Source organism: Sylvia atricapilla, chromosome Z (genome assembly GCF_009819655.1).
Source record: "Sylvia atricapilla isolate bSylAtr1 chromosome Z, bSylAtr1.pri, whole genome shotgun sequence".
Lineage (NCBI taxonomy): Eukaryota > Metazoa > Chordata > Aves > Passeriformes > Sylviidae > Sylvia > Sylvia atricapilla.
The window spans coordinates 5,539,231-5,553,288 of NC_089174.1; the positions used below are offsets into that span (position 1 = coordinate 5,539,231).

The window sequence follows — 14,058 nt, forward strand, 5'->3', positions numbered from 1 at the left end:
TTTCACTTCAGTGTTAAATTCTTCTACTTAAGCACTTGCTCCTCTAGTTCCCACATCATTTATTATTTACATTTTTCTTTAACAGCAAAATTATATATTACAGCAAGGTTGCAAAATGCTTTTTGTCATTTTTAAGTGTTTCCTCCCCTCCCCCAGCTATTTTTTTTTAATAATGCGATGTATTTGAATTTTCTGTCTTGTTTTTTTGGATACTATGTAAATCTTACAATGCGTTACCACAAAATCAAAAATGAAGAAAATTGAATTTTTTAACTATAATTTGATGCTCTTTAGTTGTAGAGGGCAAGTTCAAAGTGCTTTTATTAACTGTTGGCTTATTTAGTTGAGAGGAAATCAGAATAGATTTGAGCTATAATGTGTGAAGAATAACTAGCATTGGGTCAAAGAGGGAAATCAGTTTAACAGGAGGAAGGTGCTTTGGGTTTGTGCTCCTCAGGGTACAAAGAATGATGTCCTCAGTTCTTGGAGTCTAAAAGTAAACTTAGGTAAAGAGCAAAAAATCTGTCAGAATAAAATAGTGAGGAAAGAGGAGTACAAACATCAGAGAAAATTCTTAAATATATGCAAGAGAAAAATAGTCAGTATGAAGATCCGGTAAGATGAAGAAAAGGAGAGTCTGTAATGAACTCCAGAAAATCTTGAAGGGGGAAAAACTCATTAGGCTGAAGTGGTTTATTGATTGCAGGTGATCTCAGTTGCCGCTGCTGGAAGAAATGGAGGTGCTCAGAGTGAGGATATTGGTGGTATTTAGAAAATTTATTAAGTAAAAAAAGGAGATGCCACATCAATTTTAAATTAATCCATTGATTCATGTACCTAAATAACATTAGATTTATTTTACTTCCAGAGACAGCTAAACAGATTTTGTTCCTACATTTAAAATAGCCTGAGAAGTAATTGAGAGTATTTTGAGTCAGATTAGGCTAATGTAAAATCTTCAGAAATTTAAAATTGCTCTTGATGAGATCATTGCATTTGTGGGAAGGGAGACTTTTAATAGGAATAGTTCATGAGAGTGAAGAATTTTTAAAGCTTTTTTTTCTGTAAAATATGGAATTATATAAGAAGTTTGAAGTGAAGAAAACTTGAGAATTTTTTTAGAATGATAGAACAAAAAGCCATGTTGTTTTATGACTTTCTGCACGGCTGTACAAGGAGCAGTAAGATACGTTTGTAATAAAGCAATGGTTGAATCTTGAACAGAAAATATATCTTGATAATACTGGTCTCTGCATTGATGGAAGTGTTTCTGAATTGGTTAGGAATTTATCCAGGACTGAAATAAGAGTAGACTTCTGAATAATGTGGAAGTATGCTACTGCATAAATACTAGATTTTCCTGGCAAAAAATGTTTCAGTTGTGAAGATAACTAAAGTTTTTCAGAGGTATATCAATGCCAACATGCTTTAAACATCTCCCAGAAGACTTGTATTTTGTTGAGTTTCAAAATGTGCCAGCAGTAATATTATTTTAAAGGGAAGAGATGAGCAGCCCTTTCTGCTCCCCATCACACCCACATTTGTTTGTTGCCAGAAAGTCATCAAATTGAGATAAATATTGCATTTTCTCATCTTTGGACTGTGGCACTGTGTGAGGGGCATCTTTGGGCATAAATATCCAGTCTAGCACTGGCAGTGTGGATGCAGCAGTCCTGTTCTGGAGTGGGTGTTATTCGGGGTAATATTTTGGTTAATTTACAGGAAACATCATCGCAAGGCACTTCAATGGATTTTTGTCCACAGTCTCTCACTTTTCTCTCAGGACTGGGAAATGAAATTATACCAAGTCTAACAGAATGTACTGGAGACCCCTAAATTGGGTGTGTGATATTTTAATGGCGAGATATTTCTGTCTTCTGAGAAAACTCCCTTTCTGGGAGTAGTTTTTCTAACTTTCATTGACTTGGATGGTCCATTTTCAGCAAGGTGTTTGTTGAAAAACTCGCTTGCTTTAGTTTACTGAAATCCAAAAGCACTTGTTGGAGCTGAAGCACAGGAGACAGTGCAGGTGTTAGATGTGCTCAGTGCCTCGTGTGCTTTTCCCCTAGACTACGAGAACAGCACGTTTGCTCAGTTCCTGCAGACACGGAAGTTGACCCCCAGCTTGCAGCACTTCATCCTTCACTCCATTGCAATGGTGCCAGAGACTGAGAGCAGCACTCTGCAAGGTCTTCAGGCAACAAGGAAATTCCTGCAGTGCCTTGGCCGCTATGGCAACACCCCGTTTTTGTTCCCTCTGTATGGGCAAGGAGAGATCCCACAGTGCTTCTGCAGGTAAGCCTCACTTACCCAGATATATATTCTAGAAAGTAAACTCTTGGTAAGGTGAGAGGTATCATTCGCTAGGATAATACTGTGCAACATTCTTCGCTGTTATTACAAATGCAGCTTGTAGTATGCTGGCTGCAATGGCTGGCTGTGAGTAAGTTAATAAGTGCTAGGAAATGAGAAAGCCATAATTTAACCCATATGTAGCTGCTCCTTTTTAAATCTGACAGAGAAGACTCAGTGATATCTGTTCAAAAAGGGTGACTGTAATTTGATAGTTTGAAAAAATTGGTATGTGATTCTTCCCTGAAGCTGCAGGAAGATCCATGTTGTCAGTCTGTGTTACTAATTAATGCTGAGAATGCATCCACCATTCATGGGTAGATATTTAATAATGAACTGGATTGTTCTGAAAGAGGAGAATGGTGCTGTGTGTCCAGTTTACAGTTAGATTTAAAACAAACCTTTCTACATCACAGACTTTTAAACAAACAGGGCAACTGATGTGAGATCATGTATTTGGCATCGCTTTGTAGCTCTCTCTAGACTACAAGGTTCCAGCTCCTATGAACTGAACAGCAGAGGAGAACCCATGCAGTCCTGTTTCACTGAGCCACTGCTACATTCTGACATCCTGAACAGCAACCATATGTTCTCCACTCCTTGAGCCTTAGAAAGCAAGTAAAAAAAGCCCAGTTGATTCCGGGATAAACCCAGATCCTCTTCAGCCCCTTGAACTGTGGCAGTGACAGTGCAGTCCTTGCCCTAGCTCCTGAGGTGTCCCTGAGCCTGTGGTTCTGGCAGGGAGCTGGTGCTTGGTGCTTTTGGGGACCATCAAGGATCCGTGTGCAGAGGGTGGGCGGTTTTAATTTCAGTTGTTTCCAACAGTTCAACTGCCATTTAAAAGGCTGAGGGTTTTTTTCATCTTTGCTTCTGCTGGCAAGCAGCCTTTCCATCTGCTCAATGTGGGTTTAATGTGGTAACCTGTAGGTCTGAAGTAAACATTAGCTCTGTTTAAAAAAAGCAGCTTTGCCTGGTGAGGCCAGTTTGTCTGGGTGATATATTTGTACATCAGTCCTTTAAATAGCAGTTCAGTGTCTTACCTGCTTTGTTTGGTGCTGGACAAGTTCTGCTTTTTACATGTGTGCTACTATGAAATTGTGGTTTACAGCACGTTGTTGGGTATTCCTGTTTGTCTCTGTGATAGATTCTGCTTCTTTTCTCCAGAACAATACTTAAATTACTGCCAGAAGAATGGCCTTAGCAGCTTGAGCCTGCTTAGCTGTGTACAGGATGGATGTAGTCATATGTTGATAGAAGCATTTTGGAATAATTCTGCTCCATTGAATAGAAATGTTACTTGCTACCATTTTTTGTCAGTAGCCTTCCATCTGCTCCTTAAGGTTTATTTATATTGTGATTTAAAGTGCAGACCTATGTAATTAGGTGGTTGGACAGACAATTTGTGAACAAGAATTGAGGTTAGGTAGCTACTCTGGATCCAGTCATGCAATAGAACTTATGTTTCTGGATTTTATGGATGCCTTTGTGTCTTTACAGGACTTAACGTAAGGCCAGGTGTCTATATGGGACCAGCAGATTAATAAATCAGGATATTATCAAGCCATTGAAGTAGTACAGTTTTGGCAGCTCAACATCCTTGGCTTCAAATACTTGGGAAAAAAGTAAATTCAGTAATTAAAATTAAAATTTTGCTTGCTTTTTTCTCCTGTAGATTCTTATCCATGTAAAATTTTTTGCATTCTCAAAATCCCTTTGGCTTAATTTTTTTTTAATTTGATAACCAGCACATGCAGTTTTCTGATCTGTAACAGCAGTATATTTCAAGAGTTAGCTGTAGAGGTGTCTAGAAGTATTATAAATACTCTTATCAGAAAATCATTCTGTGATGACAGGAGTCCTTCAGATGGCCTGAACTTTCTATTTAAGATCACTGGTTGCTGCATTTTAGGGTTTTTTTGCTACAATGTGTAAGTTCCACAACAAAGAGGGTATTTTAATGGTTGAAGCAAATTATTCTGTCAAACCAAAAAGTAATTATACTTTTAAAAGGTTTGTATTACAAACATTCTAATACAAAACTTAAAAAAAAAAAAAACTGTCGTTTGTTTTTAAGTGAACAATTTAGGAGGCAACCATAATATTTTTTGAGATTAATCACAATTTTTAAAGGTGTTCTGCCCTCAGGATTGTTTCTTGCTCAAAGTGAGCCGTATCCGAAGAATCCCGCTGAGGCTGTGGAGTAAAGAGGCAACACCAGAGCCTATAGATCACAGCCTACAGCTTTTATCACCAGCTTATCAGAGGAAGGTGTCACCTGGCCTGTGATTTCTAACCACTGCTCTATATTCTGCTTTAATGTAAACCTCTTAAGCGTTTCTTGCAGCCAGTTACACTGTGTGTTCTCATCAAGGCTACTGTTATAAATGGCACACATGCATATTGATGGGAATGAGTCAAAGACATTTGTAAGTCACATCCTTGCATCCCAAATGAATCCTGCATAAACACCACAACCTTTTAGAACTGCTGACAACACTCGAGTGAGCAGAAGCACTCTTCGCTCTTTATTGGTTTAAGCAGGGATGGTTTAGGAGAGAAAATTAAACTTTTATGTCACTGTAATGTACATCCCAATATGGTGAGGTGCAGATGTGAGGTTCCTGTCTCCATAAATTGGAGTCGTGGAACAAGGAAGGTCATTGGAACCCTCCTGCTCTCCTGAGCTGACAAGCAGCAAAACTTTACTGGCCCTTAACAGCTTCCTTTGCTTCCTTCTTGGTACAAAACTGTTCTGACTCTTCCTTTCTAAGGATGTAGCAATAGTCTGATGTTACGTGAAAGTGAATATAGTAACATCTCATTCTTGAGGAAAACCCAAACAAGCCTTTATATGGGATACTGTGTTTGCTTTGTGAACACACTGAATTTGGGGCAGAGCAGGCAAGGTTTCTCTTCAGTTTGGTTTCAGATTCTTTCCTCTGGACTCATGCAAATATGAACATGCAAATGGGATTGACTTTCTGAGAAAGAGTAGTTTTTATGTGAACTTTTAGAGGGAATTGGTGGGTGTCCACTGTGTCATCTCACAAAGGTTCTGCAGGTGGTATGTTGTGTCTCTTGTGTCTCTGTTAAGAGTTATCCAAAAACTGACAGATGTCAGGGTGGCAGTAGGTGCTGGAATATCCTCTGCTGCTCTGCCAGAGGAATTGGTGGTTCTCTGACTTTTATGGGCTAATGATGTACATTCCCTATAAACAGGCTTTGAACTTTCTCATTGTGTGCAGTGTCACCTTTTGTAGCAGATCCTACAGATTCTGGCTGAAATTGTGATTTTTGTCTCTGTGACAATAGTAATTTAGTGATGGAGGAAAGATCTGATTAAGACAGTTCCATCTCTTTCAGTGCCCATATTTACAGGAAGATTAAGAGGCCAGGCTGAGATAAGATGGATAGTGTGATTGATTCCAAGGGTTCCTGTATGTATTTAAAAATGCATAATCAGTTTTACCTTTACATATGCACTATTATCTGCTGCAGATGTCAGAGCTTCTGGGGTAGTCTCAGGTCCTTTAAAATTCCCAATTATGTCCCTGTTACAATCTAGGAAGGTTTTAGTGGTCTGAAATCAAGCCCAGACTTCAGAAAACCTGACTGCAATAATTTAATAAAAGTTGGATACACCGTGTTTTTCAGCTAGATCTGTACATGAGTATCATATCTCTCATGTTAGCATGTTACCATCTTGCATGTTAGCAAGATTAGAACTTCTCTGTGTGAATTGTATGATTTAGCATATTGATGAGAAATTAATGAGAAATTCAAACCATGTTAATCCCCAGTAACAATCAGGTGTGGCAGATTTGAGTCTGAGCACACGTGAAACAATCACAGGTGATTTAAAAAACAGTGAGATACAAGTTCAGCCCTCCAATTCAAAATACCTATTTTTCATATTTATCTATCTCTTATCACTTATAATTATTCCATTTCTTTGGATCAGAAAATGTAGTTGAAATTACTGACAATTTAGCACTATTCCTTGGGTTGTACTAAAATACTGAATAGTACCAGTAGCTGCAGTGCTGCTTTCCTCTTTGTTGTTTTCACTTGCATTTCAGGGAAATAATAAAACTTCAAATGTAGTTTGGCCTTTAAAGAAAAACTTAATATATTTCTTCTTACTTTGTTGGCAGATGAATGCAAAATGGGCAAGCAGAGTTAGTAGGATTGTTTGTAGGATCAGTTGTTTGTTTTTCCCTCTAAGGAGAAACTCTTTCTTGGGATAAACATGAGGGAAGTGAGATAATCCATCATTCTGAGACCTGTTCACTAGTGATGGATGGATAGATTGGTAAAGTAACTCAATAATCTTCATTTTTTTCAGGTTATTCACAGATCAGTGAGCCTTGTCGTTAATACAGCTATGGAATGCTTTTGTGTCCTTGCCCACAATATTTCTCAGAATTTGACAGCAAAAGACTTTTAATTTGGAAATAACCTTTGTTGTGAAATGCATTAAGTGGATGAAACTTAGAGAATACCTTCTCATTTTAGATTTTATCTTTTCAGTGAGTGTTTGTCAATTCTTTGTTTAAAAAATTACTTGCAAACATGAGAGCTGTTCCGCTCCTTGTTATTTCTGACTAGAAATTGTGTTCTGCAGGAGTTTATACCTCGTGAAGGCCTTCAGCCATTAAAATCTATCACATGGGATGCTCTGAATGATGTGGATGTTGTCAAAGTGTATTGATTTCCCATCCCTAAGTAGGCTTGGAAAAATTTTCAGTCAAGAAGTTTTATTGAGGGATCAGACTTACATTGTCCTACTCTCATTCTTGACCATCTTGGTTCATTTCAAAAATATATTTGGAACCTAGAAGCACAGAATACAAATGCTATTGTGAGATACTTTTCCAGGGCTTAATAATTAGGGTAATGGTACTAATAGGAGGGAAATGTATCTTAATATATTACTTGGTATTACCTCTTACTACTGCTTTAGCAAGGAAAATTCCCCCTGGTTGTTTGGGGACATGCAGATTGTGCCTTACAAGGTCTTCCTGAGAATTCTGACTCAGACATATGAATATTTGCAGCAGTTTCAGGCGACCTGTGGAAAATACATGATTGTTTATTACTGGAGCAAATCTGAGATGAGGAGGCAAATTGCATTTAGCAGAGTCGTTTTTCATTAAACCAGAAGACAGAGAAAGGTAGCTTCCTAAACATGACAATTAATAAAAAAGCTGTTGAATTCCATTGAGGTTTAAGAGAACTGGAATTTTTGTGTCTTTTCTGGAGGCAGAGAACACATAAATGGGTTTTATAGATGAGCTAATGTTTAGTGACTGGTCCTAGTGCCTGGGTTTGTGCTTTGCCCTGCAGTCCTGCTCTCCCCAGCTTCTCTGGCGGGGCAGAGCTGTTGTGTAATTGCAGCTGAATGACCTGAATGACCTTGGGTGAGGAGCAGCTGCTTCTCCAACCAGGTCCATGGGGGCCAAGCCAGCTCCTGTCCTTCCACCTTTCCCAGAGAGGAGCCTTGGGAGTGCCTCTGCACTTCCCTGCCCTCACAGCAGCACAGAAACAATTGGACTCTTCTATTTCCTTTTTCTTTTTTCCCTCTCCAGCTCTGTGGCAATTTCTTGCAGTTGCCACAATGCTTTAACTGTAATTTCTAGGCCACTTAAGCACACTGCCTGATGGTTTCTCACCTAACCTTCATATAAATCATCTGTTTCTTGAGTTCAGAATCCAAGAGAATGATTCTTAACCTTGATTCTCTAAGAAGTAGTGTTAATTGCTATATCCTTGAAAAAATCAGGTTGATAATGTGGTTAATTTTAAGAGACAGCACTTTTGTATTGTGACAAGAGTCATCAGTAACATGGCACTTTTATCAGGAATAAGCTGCTGGTACTACAGTTTCTTAAATCACTAACAGCTGAAATGAAGAGGCAGATTAAACATGGTCTTATTTCTGTCAATTGAATTTCCTCAAGTTTAGAACCACCCTAAGAAATCTACACTGGCACAAAGCAAGGCTGAAGTGTAGAAACAAAGAAATAAAAGGTGAATAAAGCTTTTTATTCCATCATCTTCTAACATTTGAATTTAGGAAATGGAATTGGAGTCTTGGGTCTGTAAAAGGCAGCAGTGACTGCATTCCCAAACTCTGAAACTTGTACATCACATAACAGGAACTCAAATGTTAAGACTCCTGAAATAGTTGCACTTCAGTGCAGTGTGGTCATTCAGAATTCAGGAACAATAAATACCAATCCTTGCCAGACTCTGATGAAATAGACTTAAATTACCCCTATTTCAAAATTAGGGAGAGAAGTGCACAGAGGGTCTATTTAGGGTCAGTGATAAGTAGATAGAGCTTTGTGCTCTAAACAAAACCAAGCACACCAGTTTTTATCTTGTCTGTTTTACTGGCAGATACTGTATTCACTACTGGAGTTTCACAGGATGTGAATATATGTTTCTACATATGCAGCCTAAATTCCATGTAATTTTCTATATTTTTATATATACAGTCGAAAATCCATATAATAAAAAGGAGCAATTTCTTAGTTTTAAAGTTAAATTTGGTTCTTAAATCCCTAGAAAAGCTGTGAAATATGAAACTTTCGAAAACATGACATATGACTGGGCTACTTTCTTTTTCCCTAACCCCTCTCTCATCCCTGGTGGTTTTTCCTGGAGCTGTCACCATTGCTGCCTGCTGGCTCTCTCCATGAGAAGTTTGCTGGAACTGAAATGAGCCCAAGTCCTTGTTCTCCCCCTGACACCCCAGCTCTGCCATTCCAGCTCCTCTTCCTGCAGCATTTCCCAGTCACAGTGTGATTTTCCAGAAGGAAGGGGAGATCTGGAGTAAGAAATCATCTTACTGTGGCTCAAAATATTTTGGCTTCCAGGCTCAAAATACTCTTTGTGAGTGAACTGAGTGCTGGTGGGTAACTGCAGGAACTTTGTGACTGGTTTAGAATTGTCATGTTGCTGATCAGATTTAGACCATAGGCTGATTCTCTAATCTTACAGGACCTTTTTAAATTTCACAGGAATAATGAACACAGCCTGCAGGAAAAAGTAAAAATATTTGTCTCTTCATCTGCTTCCTTAAGCATTTATGTCACATATTTTCCTTTCCATAGCTCTCCAAATGCCAGGACAGTTCAGGATGACATTGATTATTTTCTTCATTAGTTTTTTGGTGCTGCTTTTTTGGAGAGGGGATTTTTGGTGTTATCCACATGGATGCACACACTGAGTTTTGACATTGGTATGGAAACCCTGTGTTGGGAAGATCAACCATCAGTTTTTGTTGCTGCAGCTATTTTATTTGTTTGATTTGTCTGGACGCTACTTGTTAATGTTTTTAGAACACAGCAATGTTGGAGCAAAGGCTGATGGTCTAGGGGCCTTTCAGGAAACAGAATTTAACATAAGAACCAGGTCACAGCTTGCTCTGTTTGTAAAAATAAATTGAAAGAGGACAATTCATTATTCCAGCACTTGCCATGTTTTTCTTTGATCTTTCTCCAAAGCTTGCACTACTGTACGTGCAATATTCAACTTTAAGGAGAGAAGCAAGTAGTTTTTAACTACAGAAAAAATGCATAGTTAAAAAATAGTAATTTTTTAAATTAACCATGACATGCATTTTAGAAAGCAGAAGACAAATTACATGTTAGAAATAAAAACTACATTTTTGTGTACAATTATTTGATACAGTTTTAAAATTTTTTCAGAGTGAACTAAGGCTAAGTCTGTAATTTGAGTGTGTTTGCGGTATCTCAGTGTTGGAAGCTGAGATGTCAAATGGAGAGACATTCTATTTTTGTTCAATTAATATCACAGAGCATTACATCAAAGCAGTAAACTCCTCTTATATCAACAGATGCAGCAACCCTGAAGCCTATTTTCTCTCTTGTTACATTAGTGTTTAATTAAAGAAAACAACTAGTTGGAGGCAGTTACTTTCTGTGAAATGTAATGAAGATTTATTTTGTAAGTGACCTTCACTGTATTAGCTGAATCACTAATCAGTAAAATTAATAGAATAATCAAGTTATGTACAAACTCATAAATCACTGAGAATATGCTGTCAAAAATGCAGCTTTTAATATGTCCTATTGTTTCACAGCTGTATTAAAAATTGCAACTGCTGATTTCTGCCTCGATGGGGCCTGAAATGGCATTTAAAGGCTGTGTATGATGGAGGGCTACCAGGCCAAAAATTTTCACAACTGTTAATTTAGCTGTAATATGATTTGATGTCACCAGGGCAAAGTTGAAGCCGAGTACAGTGTTGTTGCTATCTTTCAGCAAAACTTGAATTATTGGTGGAGGCAGTCGCCAGTTAATTAGAGTAATATCAGTTTAAATGTCTGTCATTTAGGGTTAATGGTATCAAAGACTTGCCTTGTACTTCAAGTGCAGTCAAATCATTTTGGGTAGCCCATTGTATGAAAGTAATGCCAGCACAATGATTTTACTTTGTCATAAATTATTGGGGTGCCATTTAGTTTAATATTTCAGTTTCTGTAGTTAAATAATTTTGGCAAGTTTTTCCTTAACAGTGTCATTTTTCATGCTAGGCTATTTTAATAGGTATTTTGGCTGTTTGTGATTGTTTAGCAACATAATCAAAATTCCTTTCCATTTTCATTTAAAAAGAGAAGTTTTCTGCTGGCCTATAAAAACAGGTCATGCCCTCCTCCCTGGATAGCAGGTCACTCTTGGAAAGAAGTAATTCACGTTTTTGTGCAGCCAAGCAGCAAAGTTCTTTCAAAGCACACTAGAAAAATAAAGTGCATGTATCAAAACCCCCTGGCTGTGGTTGAAGTCAAAAGAAAACTGTAATTACTGTTTTTAACTGAGGAATCTAGCTCTAGTCAAGTTAATAGTACTATTCTTATGTACAGGATATGAAATAAAGTCCTCTGAGTTGGTTTGAAAGGTCCTGTAGCTGCTGTGTCAGGCAGGAGGAAGCCGTGGATTGCAGCAGCATTAGAGATAATAAACCCATGGCTCTAGGTTCTCTAGGAATTCTTCAGTGGATGTTTAACCTTTGTGTCATCTTCAACAGTCTCCAAGCAGCCAAGGCTGGGAATTTTGGAATGTACCTCTGGTTTTCCATGAGGAGCAGGGGTGTTTTTAGGGACCTGGTATTCCAGCATGTCCCATGGTACTTGATGGTGCTGGCAGCTCCTTGGGCTGCTGGTCTGGGAGTGCAGAGAGCAGCTTGGTGACCCTGTGCCTGTGGCTGGGCTGCACCAGTCCTGCAGGTCAGGAAGGATTGGGGGACTGACTGTCTTTGAACTGGCTCCTCTGGCATTAGAATGACAAAATAATGCCATTTTTGGAAGTCAGGTTTGCCAAGTGAAAGTTTTCAAGTTTGTCATCTGTGAAGAGATATCAAAATGCTTTCATTTCAAAATCACGGAATCAGAGACAGGTCCGGGTTGGAAGAGACCTTATAGCTTATCCAGTGCCACCCCTGCCGTGGTGGCACTATCCCAGGTTGCTCCAAGCCCCATCCAACCTGGCTTTGGACACTTCCAGGGATCCAGGGGCAGCCACAGCTTCTCTGGACACACTATGCCAGGGCCTCCCCACCCTCACAGGGAGGGATATCTGCAATCTAAACCTACCCTTCTTCAGTTTAAGGCTGTTCCCCTTGTTCTGTCCCTCCATCCCTTGTCCCAAGTCCCTCTCCAGCTCTCATGCAATCCCTTTAATCCCTGGAAGGGGCTCTGAGCTCTGCCTGGACCCTTCTCTTCTCCAGGTGAGCACCCCCAGCTCTCCCAGCCCTGTGATAACTCAGTGGCCTCCTCTGAACTCCAAACAGCTCCACATCTTGCTTCTTTTGGGGGCCCCATCCTGTCAGTAAATCAGTGTTACCAACATGTCAGTGCTTTGCCTTGCTGACCACTCACACGGACGGCAGTCAGCAGAGCTGGATTAACCCTGGTTTCCCCTGTGTTGCAGGCTGTGTGCTGTGTTTGGGGGGATCTACTGCCTCCGTCACGCCGTGCGCTGCCTGGTGCTGGACAGAGCCTCGGGACGGTAAGGCTGACACCAGGAACCTTCTGTTTGTACACAGAACACAGGTGAAAAATGTCTTAAGTCAATTTAAAAAAAATTATTCGTCCAAGATCCTCCTTGGTATTAATAACACATCAACCTTGATTAAAAGTAATTTGTGTATAGGTCCTCCAGAACAAGGGAAGTGGGTCTAGAATATAGAAACTAAATTAATTTCCCTGTGATATTACTACAGCTCCTGATCACCCAAGCTTGGAAGACAAATCATTTCAGCTGCCGGGGGGCCGGTGATGAGTGATGTTAGTTTTCCTTGTGGCCTTACCTACTCTAATTGATTTTCATCAGATGACAACAAAGCCCTCTGTTATTGCATTTTTAAAAATGGAGCTCACCTAAAGACTCATCAGATTAATCTTTGCTGATAATGCATGTCACTCCAAGAGAAAAGACTTTAATGAGTTTTTAGGTAGATTGTTGTCATAAACTATGCTGCCCTCTTATTCCAGAATAAATTCTTTTACAACAATATCAGGCCTGTAGGCAGGTTTAAAGTTGAGCTAAGAAAAATCAACCCAGAGTTTTTTCCGTAAGTCACATTTTTCACACCTCTGCAAATCATCATATTTCCATTACACACATTTTATCAGATATTAGTCTAACTACAGACTTTGGCTGTATTAAAGATTCTGCAGCTTAGTTTCTATAATTGAAAAGTTCAAGATGTTTTGTAGAAAATTTAGAAAATTAATTTAGAAATTATGTAGTACCAATTTATTAGGAGAAAGAGTAGTTAAATGAGGGGATGGTGTGTTTACTTCAAAATTACTCTGCAATTCCTTGAGCACAGTTCTTGTAGCTGCATTTTTCACAACATAGTCAAGTAGTAGCTGCTTGAAATTGAATAAACTCCAGATTTTACCTTCCTGCCAGTTCCTGAAGATTATGGACTTCACTGCACAGTTGTAGACTTTGAGATGTAGACTTTGTGTTTCAACAGGTGTGTTGTTTCAAATGCATGATTCATATGCAAATTAAACTGTGTTCCTTTCAAAAACTGTCATTAATTTTAACACTGGTATTTGATCTGTTACTATAGGAAGCTTTATATTCCAATATTGTTTAAGTACTTAAATTCCTCTAGCAAGGGGATAAAGCTTATTGTTGGTAGCAACTTCCAAAACCCCACTCTGTGCCAGTGGTACTAGTTGCCCCAGTTTCCAGCTTCTTTTGCACATCCTGAAGACCTTTGAAATCAGTGTTTTCTTTAAAAAAAAACACTTTTCTTTATAAAACACTTCTTTTCTTTATATGTGTTCCAGAAGAGCTGGAGTGCTGCTTTTCCATTAACCTGACTTTATGTTTTGAATATAAGTTACACAGTGTTCAACGCAGTGGAGGTGTCCTTTTTTTGGCTGCCTTTGGGGTTCACTTGTGCCATTTCAGAATGATAGATTTTTGAGGAGCAGAATTGTTGAAATACTTCTGAAGATTTAACCAGACTCTCATTATTTCAAAAACATAGAACTTGTAATAATGCCATTATCTGGTAGTGAATATGAAGAGGCACAACACATCCAAGATATCCATTTCCTTTATCTTCTGTTTCATTCTTGCTGTTATGTCCTTCCTCACTGTGTATTCCCTCCCTGCACCAGCTTGTATTTCCTCTTGACTTTGGGCTTCAGTGTTTTG

General features: G+C 38.9%; 1 protein-coding gene across 1 annotated transcript in view; it reads left to right on the forward strand.

Moving 5' to 3' along the window:
- Nucleotides 1-14,058, forward strand: part of CHM (CHM Rab escort protein) — a 54,110-nt gene that overhangs the window by 23,836 nt on the left and 16,216 nt on the right. Inside the window, exons 8-9 of the mRNA XM_066339792.1 lie at nt 2,070-2,295; nt 12,310-12,387. Of these exons, the coding sequence (XP_066195889.1) occupies nt 2,070-2,295; nt 12,310-12,387 (304 nt within the window). The remainder of the gene's footprint in view (nt 1-2,069; nt 2,296-12,309; nt 12,388-14,058) is intronic.